The 8,382-nt window shown below is 41.0% G+C and overlaps 1 protein-coding gene across 1 annotated transcript; it reads right to left on the bottom strand.

Annotated features, from left to right (window-relative positions):
• Positions 1-769: 769 nt before the first annotated feature.
• Positions 770-8,139, bottom strand: rrh (retinal pigment epithelium-derived rhodopsin homolog). The gene is made up of 7 exons (XM_036517419.1): positions 7,914-8,139; positions 6,205-6,395; positions 4,815-4,914; positions 4,217-4,370; positions 3,488-3,656; positions 3,008-3,186; positions 770-1,066 (listed from the first exon to the last, which is right to left on the bottom strand). The coding sequence occupies exons 1-7, from the start codon at positions 8,017-8,019 to the stop codon at positions 961-963; spliced, it is 1,005 nt and encodes a 334-aa protein (XP_036373312.1). The 5' UTR covers positions 8,020-8,139; the 3' UTR covers positions 770-960.
• Positions 8,140-8,382: the final 243 nt, after the last annotated feature.

Raw genomic sequence — 8,382 nt, 5'->3', positions numbered from 1 at the left:
CCATACATGATTATATTATAATACATTCTACAGCATATGCATAAATTGGTATATGCATGTATACATGAATATTGACTATCAATATCTATCATTCATACATTTTGCAGGTGGCACATATATAACAAAAGTGAGATTTCTAATGAAATGTTAAAAAACACTATTAGTCTTGGCAATAGCATAATGATATTCCAGATCAGATGTTTCAAAAATACTGCATTGTGAGTTTGCAGTATAATGAAAAAAAGTGAAAAGTGGAAGTTAGAATGGCTGAAGAAATAATCATTGATTAGCATCTTACAGACAGAGATGTAATTTCTTTTATTATACCACTTACGAGTCTGAACCAATTACTTTTATTGTACTTTATGACCTGACATGACCTGTACAGCTTACATACAGTGATAGCAAAAAAAGAGAATTTACACAGTAAACAAGGTAAGGTCTAAGCACAGGCTAAAATGTATGACTACAATATGCTTTGTTCTTAAGTTTAGGTAACTTTTAAAGTAGTACACAATTATTTTCACTTCAACCATCAAGGTTCAGTATCAACCATCAAGGTTGTCATATGACATAGAAAAAAAAACTAGATTGAATTTGTGACACAAAATTTAAGAACAAAGCGCTTTAGGGTTAGATTCAGCTGGTTCTTCAGTGTGCTACACATAGCAAATAGACAAAGCTACGATCTCTAAGATAAATTACACCCTAACTGAAACAAAATGCCTCACTTCAAAATGACACTAGTAGTCATATTTGGATGCGGTGAATATGATGTCACTTATTAGAACTGACATAATGAAGAACAATGTACAGTATTTTCTGAGGTTGTTTTGTGTCCTTTAAGTCAGCAGTGCAGTCAGATGCTATAGTTGTTATTATGTAAAATAGAATACCGCCCTTTGATTTCAACAGTGGAGGTACAAACAGTGGTCTTTTCGTGGAACGTTTTCGTCACTGTCACTGTGTAAGAGGCAGCTGGGAAACGGTCATGGGAACCTGGTTGTTGATGGTGATCCGCTGTCTGGTCTGGCACCTCAGCATTCCGGTGATGGCTCTCCTGAACCTAAACGCCACCCCAGAGAGAAAATGAGACGTTACGATCGCACACACCCAACGAACACACAAATGGGCTTGTTTGGAAAAGATCAAAAGAGATTACATGAGAATTGCTTACCCCGAAAGTCCAATAATTCATAAATTAAAAACAAATTGATAATGGAATTCCAGAGTGGAAAGTGTTAAAAACAGGACACCTGTGAAAGCATGATGACTGAAAGCGGGCAGTCATCACTGAGGGCCCTCCTTCAATCCATGTAAAGTGATAATTTATCAGCTAATGCAAAGTTGTGTGCGTACAGCAGCCTGTGCCTGCTGTACACCAGATGGTTTTTAGATAAAGCAGAGCTTCTCAAACCTGGCTCTAGGCAGGCATTGTGGGTGCAGGTTTTCATTCCAGCCAAATAACAATAAATTACAACTGAGATGATAACTCACAGTTGATCTTTATTTGACATCTCTGATACCTCTATATACATTTAGTTTTTTTGAAATATTAAATTGTCTGTGAAATCAACATGCTGTTTAAAGGTGTGTTTTATCTAATAAAGTACAGCTGTTTAGTCAATTTGTTTATATTTGTCCCTTGAACAATGTCAGGGCAGGTCTCAGAATTAATATTAATCACTGACATGTTTTTCAGTTTCCACTGAAGGGCTCATTGCTCACCGTGCATTAGCCCTAACTTGTTGAAGCTGTTCCTTGTCATATGCAGTCACTCATCTCCTTTAGCTCTTACAATTAGAGCTCAGGTGAGCTCAAACCAGCGTAGCTCTCAGAATTAACATTAGTCATGACCAAGTTTTTCAATCACCTGTTCCAGGCTCTACTGAGGAACTTTTTACTCACATTATTTTACTGATTAGCTCTGATTTGTTGAAGTTGCTTTGACTGCAGCTAATGACCAGAATGATTTACAAAAAAGCCATTTATATGAGCTCCTACATTTAAACATAAGCTCTGTGGACCAACTTTTGATTTGTTCTTGCTATTGTAACTAGTTGTGTAATGAAGAGCTATGAACTGATACTTGATGAGTCATGCCTGATCCAGGTCAGTATTCAGTTCATGTCTCAGTAAAACCTGATTGGCTGAGAACTCAGCTAGGGTAAGGTCCATGTATGGTCCCAGGTTAGAAAAACACTGAGCATGTTTACAGGCACAGTACTATTCAAGTGTTAACCTGAATATCCATGTATTCCAACAATGACATAAACACCTTATTCTGGTAACTGTAACATGAATAAATCACTATTCCGGTTAAGAAAAGCCCGAAGAAGAAAATGTATGATATTCCTCTCCTACACTGAATATTTAAATCTAAGCACTTTAATTGGAGTATTCAATTAATGAGGTTACATATGAATACGTTCAATGTTTTTCAAGAAATATTGGGTTATAATTCAATTTCAACTTAGCTGTCAAGGCTAACAAAAAAGCTCACCTTTCTGCAGTGACAAGAGGGCAGTTGTTCACAATAAGATACTTTGAAAAGGGCTAAGAAAATAAAACAAAATAATGCGAAAGGGAGTGCAAGCTCTTCTCCTGAATAAGAAGATTCACACCTGTCATTTACAGGCCTTAATCAGCAAACTGATTACAGGAACATTAGCCCTGTGTGTATTTCATGGTACATGCAAACATATTATTTGGAATGTGACTGTAACCAGACTAAGGACCATTTCCTGAATACTGTGCACATGTAACTGTACTGAGTACTGATAGGGGACCAGGTCCTGCATGGCCATATAGACTAAGTACCTTTGTAACAGTGTTGATTAGTCACTGATGTAACAGTACTGATGGAATACCAGGTCCTTCATGATCATCTTGACTAAGCACTGTTGTAACAGTATTGATTATTCAGTGATGTAACAGTACTGATAGGAGACCAGGTCCTTCATGGTCGTACGAATTTTGGAAAGTAGGGTTCTGAAGAAGGGCTTACTTCTTGTTGGCAATGACGTATATGCAGGGGTTGTAGAAGGTGGAGGACTTGGCAAAGAGGGGCGCGATGATGGCCATGGGGGCCGAGATCTTTTTGGGGTCGCCGAAGGAGGCCCAGAGGCACACAATGGAGTATGGCGACCAGGCCACCAGGAACATCACGATCATCACCACCGACATCTATCATCCAGGGAATAAAAGACATACACCAATATGAAGAAATGACTGCCAGTTACTGTTTCCATCCCTGCATAAGATTGGCCAGTGCTGGTCTCATACCAAATGGTACTTTTCCATTAATAGTTAATGTGTCTTAATTATTACCACATAATCATCCTTCTATATGTTGTGGTTCATTCAATAAACACAAAAAGAAATAAATATGTACAACAGAGTATGTTTTGGTTTAATCAGGCCAACCACATCCTGTGACCTGGGGGCCGGTGTCATGGTCAGCGATGGCAACAGGACCGGGGGTTACCTTGGTGACGTCCATCTGGTCTGACCAGTCCATGTTGATGTTGTCCAGGCAGTTGCTGGCCTTGTACCTCCGCATGGTCACGGACACGTTGTAGTAGCAGTAGAACATAACGGATAGGGGGATGACGAAGTTGACGGCTATCACCGACATGGTGAAGGAGATGAACGACCTGAGAGCCGGACACGTCATTTAGAATTCCAGCAGAATTCCAGGCAGAAGTGACACAGCTACGCAGCTACTGTTTTCAAAACTAGAATAATTAAACACATTTTCTCCCTAATATGAATACACATATTTAACTTAATGCTAAATCATTTGCATGTATTTGTAAATTCAGAACAACTAGGATTTATGAACATCTCCACTCAAATATACAAACAGATCCATGGTTTATGCAAGTTTGATTAATCTCATTTTATGTTGCTTCCATGAAAAAAAAAACTATTCCAAAGAGCGAATATAGGAGAACATTCACAATATTTTGGTAAATGAAACAACTGGTCTTGTAACCGGAAGCTTGTAGGTTCAAAACCTGGGCTGGGCACTGCTGATGATCCTTAAGCAAGGAACTTGTACTGCTTGAATAAATATATTGAATGGCTGCTTGGATGGATATTATGTAAGTATTTTGTGTAAATATGACAATGTGCAACGTGATGTGTGATGTGTCTTGGAGGACAGCCATTGGTCTGCTAAGGGAACGAATGATGTCATGGTGAGAGGACTCACGCGTCGTTGTTCCTCCAGTTGATGGTGCAGGTGGCTCCGGTTGGGTCGGGGGCATAGCTGGCCCAGCCCACCACAGGCATGGAGGACCAGAACAGAGCGTTGACCCATGCAGTCAGAATCAGCATCGTGTAGGACCGCGTGGTCATCTTCTGCCCTGTAGGGAGACAAGAGGCACTGTATTTCTCACCCTGTTGTAGCTGTCAGAATCAGACAGCAGGGGGCAGCATTTCCAGTGTCAGAACCATGACCATCATTTTATTTTATTATGAGTTAAAACAAAATATATTCCATACTAAACACATATTAAATAAAAATGACCACTTCAATTTACCACTTAAAAAAGAGGCTTCCTGCTGCCCATGACAGTCTTTTTCAGGGATTACTTTAATATATTTCCCAGCTTTGTGATTTAATTAGTAATGGAATTATCTTTTTTCCCCACAGTATTTGAAGTTGATCAAATTTGGACTAGTGGCAAATCTAAATCAGCCAAATGCTAACACATCAACCCTTCTGAATAGTTCTCTAATATTGCCTTGTTGTTAAGACACTGTACACAGTTAACAAAATGCTACAGTTTAGTGGCACACAAAAGTACCTATGTCAGGTCTGCAGATGGACAGATAACGGTCAATGGCCACCACTGTCAGCAATCCAATACTCGCCATTCCAAAGAAGATGTTCAGCGCTGCATATATCTGGTGGTGGAAAGTAAATAATTAGCTCCAAGAACAGCTGCTTTGGTCTCTGTCTTTCCTCTCACTGGACACGTGTTTATGGAGAAGGAAAAACGATAAAATTGTATGCTAACTCCTCTGTTACTGTGAATAGTTTCCTTACTATAACTACATGGAGAGAGCACTTTTATTGTGATTCCAAAATCTAGTGTCATGGACAACCAGTGAATGTAAATAGATTTTGTCATTTAGCAGACACTTTTATCCAGACAGACCTACACAAATAATCCCAAATATAAATGTATGAATATTTTGTTTCTTAAATTTTACATAAGAAACAATCTTGCCATATGCTTTTATCTTAAATTCTCAAGTTTGCTGATGTAAAAGGATTTCAGCTGAAAGTACCCAGCCCTAAGCATAGATTAAATCAATCTGGATCATTAGCTGTGTAGAGGAATTCTTCAGTCATTTAAACAGTCAACTTCAGTTTCCTGAGCCTAAGCTGTAACAAGCGTGCAGAGATTCATTCATTTCCAAAAGCTTCCGTTACAAAATCAGCTCTGACGTGGAATGCAACCCATTGGGGAAAACCAGAGATGCTGATCTCCTGCACGTTAAACGAGGGATTTGTTCCAAGCCAAATTGGCGTAAGGGACGTCTGATGCCTTGCATAACAAGGGCCCCGTGTGAAACGGGGCCACACGTGGTCCCTGCGTGTCTCACAAGCTCACACAGCACCTAGACTACCCTCACGTGTAGCTTGCCCTCATCTAGCCCTGGGATTGTCCACGTTCCTGGTAAATGTTTATCCAAATCCTTCCAAACACTCTGAAATAGCATTTCTTATTGTTTAATTATTATTATTATTATTATTGCCATTTAGCAGAAGCTCTTATCGAGACTGACTTACATAGGCTACAATTTTATTTATTATCAATTTAAACAGCTGGATATTTTACTGAGGCAATTCTGGGTTAGGTAACTTGCCCTAGGGTACAAAAGCAGTGCCCTAGCGGGGAATTGAACTGGCAACCTTTCGGTTATGAGCCCTACTCATTACCACTACATCACACTGCTGCCACACTGTTGTAACGGACTTCCTCACAGCATGGTGGGAGTCTGAAGCCCCTGAACCCTAAATTCTATCAAGGCTATCACTGACTGACCAATCACAGTGTTTTGCTGTGAAGAGTCTTTTGATTAGTCTGGTGCTTGACAGGACACAGTAGCTCTGCGCACTATGGGGTCCATGATGCCTCATTCTCCTCCTCTGTTCGTTACCATGGCGCCAGCCCCCGCCCCACAAACCTGGCATCCGGTGTAGCCGAACTTCCAGCTGCCATGGAGGTCGGAGGCCGCTGACATGGGGTATCCGATGCCGGCGACGCCGATGTCGGTGAAGGCCAGGTTGATGATGATGGCATTGGTGGCATTGCGGAGCTCCCTGAACTTGACAAACATTAGCAGGACGACAATGTTGCTGGCCAAGCTGATGACCCCTGTGGAGGGGACACTGGGCACTCAGCGCGACACACATACTCACATTATGTTTTTAGTAACAAAAGTATAATGATATTTTGAGATTGTAAATAGAAACAGTGCCTCACAACAGCGTTGCAGTGGTTTTTCTTTGTATGGCAGTTTAATGAGACTGCAGTGTGAAAACAGTTCACTGTAAACAGAGCAAAAGGGAAAAAGGTGCATGCTACTGCCCTCAGGGGTAGATGGGAGATGAAGTCCTGGGCTGACATTTGCAGACTGTTTTTAAATGAATGCTGGACCTCATGTCCCACAATAACTGGTAATACGGATGTCTGTCTTCATGGTATAATTACAGCAGGTCTAGAATTATAAGGTATCCAAACTGAAGACATTGTGCTGTCAGTATCTCCTTATATTAGTCTGTCTCACCCACAATGCCCTTGTTTGCACCAAGTCACAAGACCCTTATAGGCAATCACTCAGCTGCTGCTTGATAAGAATGTGACATGGAAAAACAGGAACCTCTTGGTTATATTGCAGTTGTGCTAAAAGTGAGTCCACATCAAAATTTAGTCATGATATTTCAGGCTAGGCCAAGGGAAAAACTCATATCAACACTATTATTATTATCTGAACATTGGCAACCAGCAGCGGACACAATATCACAATCTCAGCGGACGGTATTGCACCTAGAGGAAACAGGTTAGTTATAGAAGTGTAGGAGTAAAGGGACTGGTTTTTGGACAAAATTTACTTCAAAATTCACGTTTAAATTTAGATTGAAGTTTGGACAGGTGAAGGTTTCAAGCTTTTGATTGCAGCCCTCTGACTACATGGCATCTGCCAAAGTAAAAGTCTTGTACTGCTGAAATCATAGAATATTTTCAAAATCCTCCATGACCTTCTATGACTCCTAAGGTTTGCATAAGGCCAGGAGGGTTTCTTTTTCTTTATGGTTTTTCTCTCTTGTTTCCTTAGCTCACCTAAAAAGGCTAGAAGCATTTCAAACATATTTTACAGCCCTGTCCTTACTGTGAAGATTTAAGAATTTCTTAGAAATAGACAGCCTGTCACCTGTTCCAAGTTCCAAGTTGAAGGAAAAAAATTGTTCCCACTTTATCTTTCAGTGTACTTCCAGTTAGATTATGTAAAACCTACATGCTGCCTCATGATCCTTGCTATGATCTATAATCATTCATACAGGTTTGTAACAGCTTATAACAGAATAATAAGCAAAGTCAGCCCTAATCCTTTAATTATCCATAAATATTTACAAATACTTACATGAAGGGTTAATACTTACATGAGAGCTTTTTTACACTGTGCTATATGACAAACCGATCCAAAACAACATGGTAGAAAAGAACAGTGTTACCTGGGTTCTTTTCAAACAAGAAATGAGAAGCAGCTACATTTTGACTGAAGTTCAAAGCTATTGTCCTTGATCCCTTGCTCATATGTCACGCAGACAATCAAATGCCCACCGTACGGCTAGTTAACAAGTGCACCCTGCCCCAGACACATGTCACTCTCACCCGCAGTGATCAGGTAGGCTGCCACAATGTTGTGCTCCGTCTGGGTGAACGCGGAGTGGGTTGTGTGCTGGGTCTCGCTGGTCGCGTTGAGCACTGCTGTCTCCATAGCCAAGACAAGAAGATTCCAAAGGGAAACACTGGATGATCGTCAACCTTTGACAACAGGCGGTGGGTAAAGGCACAGCCCATGCAGTAAATGGGAGCCCCACGTTTCAAGGGAAGACTGAGAATGGGTTTCCCTCTGGGGCACACTCAGCGAGCTGGGGGCTCCAGAAGGTAGGGGATGGTTGGTGGGGGGGATTAGTATTTTCATGTACATTCCCTCCTTCCCTCGTCAGTAGAAGAGAGGGCCGGTTGTTCTTCAACAGCCCATGAAGGCGATCACAAGAGGGGATTAGTTGTCACATGGAGCCTTTTCACTGCGAGGACACAAATCCCCCCCCCATCCCCCCAGCCTAGAGAAGTCCAG

This window comes from Megalops cyprinoides, chromosome 22 (genome assembly GCF_013368585.1).
Source record: "Megalops cyprinoides isolate fMegCyp1 chromosome 22, fMegCyp1.pri, whole genome shotgun sequence".
NCBI lineage: Eukaryota > Metazoa > Chordata > Actinopteri > Elopiformes > Megalopidae > Megalops > Megalops cyprinoides.
Note: the sequence above shows the minus strand (reverse complement) of the source record. Positions and strands in the feature narration are given on the sequence as shown.

Excerpts from the sequence above, each read along its gene's own strand:
- rrh (XM_036517419.1), bottom strand. The coding sequence starts at position 8,019 with ATGGAGACAGCAGTGCTCAACGCGACCAGCGAGACCCAGCACACAACC. Across the intron at positions 6,396-7,913 it reads AGCCTACCTGATCACTGCGG|GGGTCATCAGCTTGGCCAGC; the intron begins GTGAGAGTGACA and ends TCCCCTCCACAG. Across the intron at positions 3,187-3,487 it reads ACCAGATGGACGTCACCAAG|ATGTCGGTGGTGATGATCGT; the intron begins GTAACCCCCGGT and ends CCTGGATGATAG.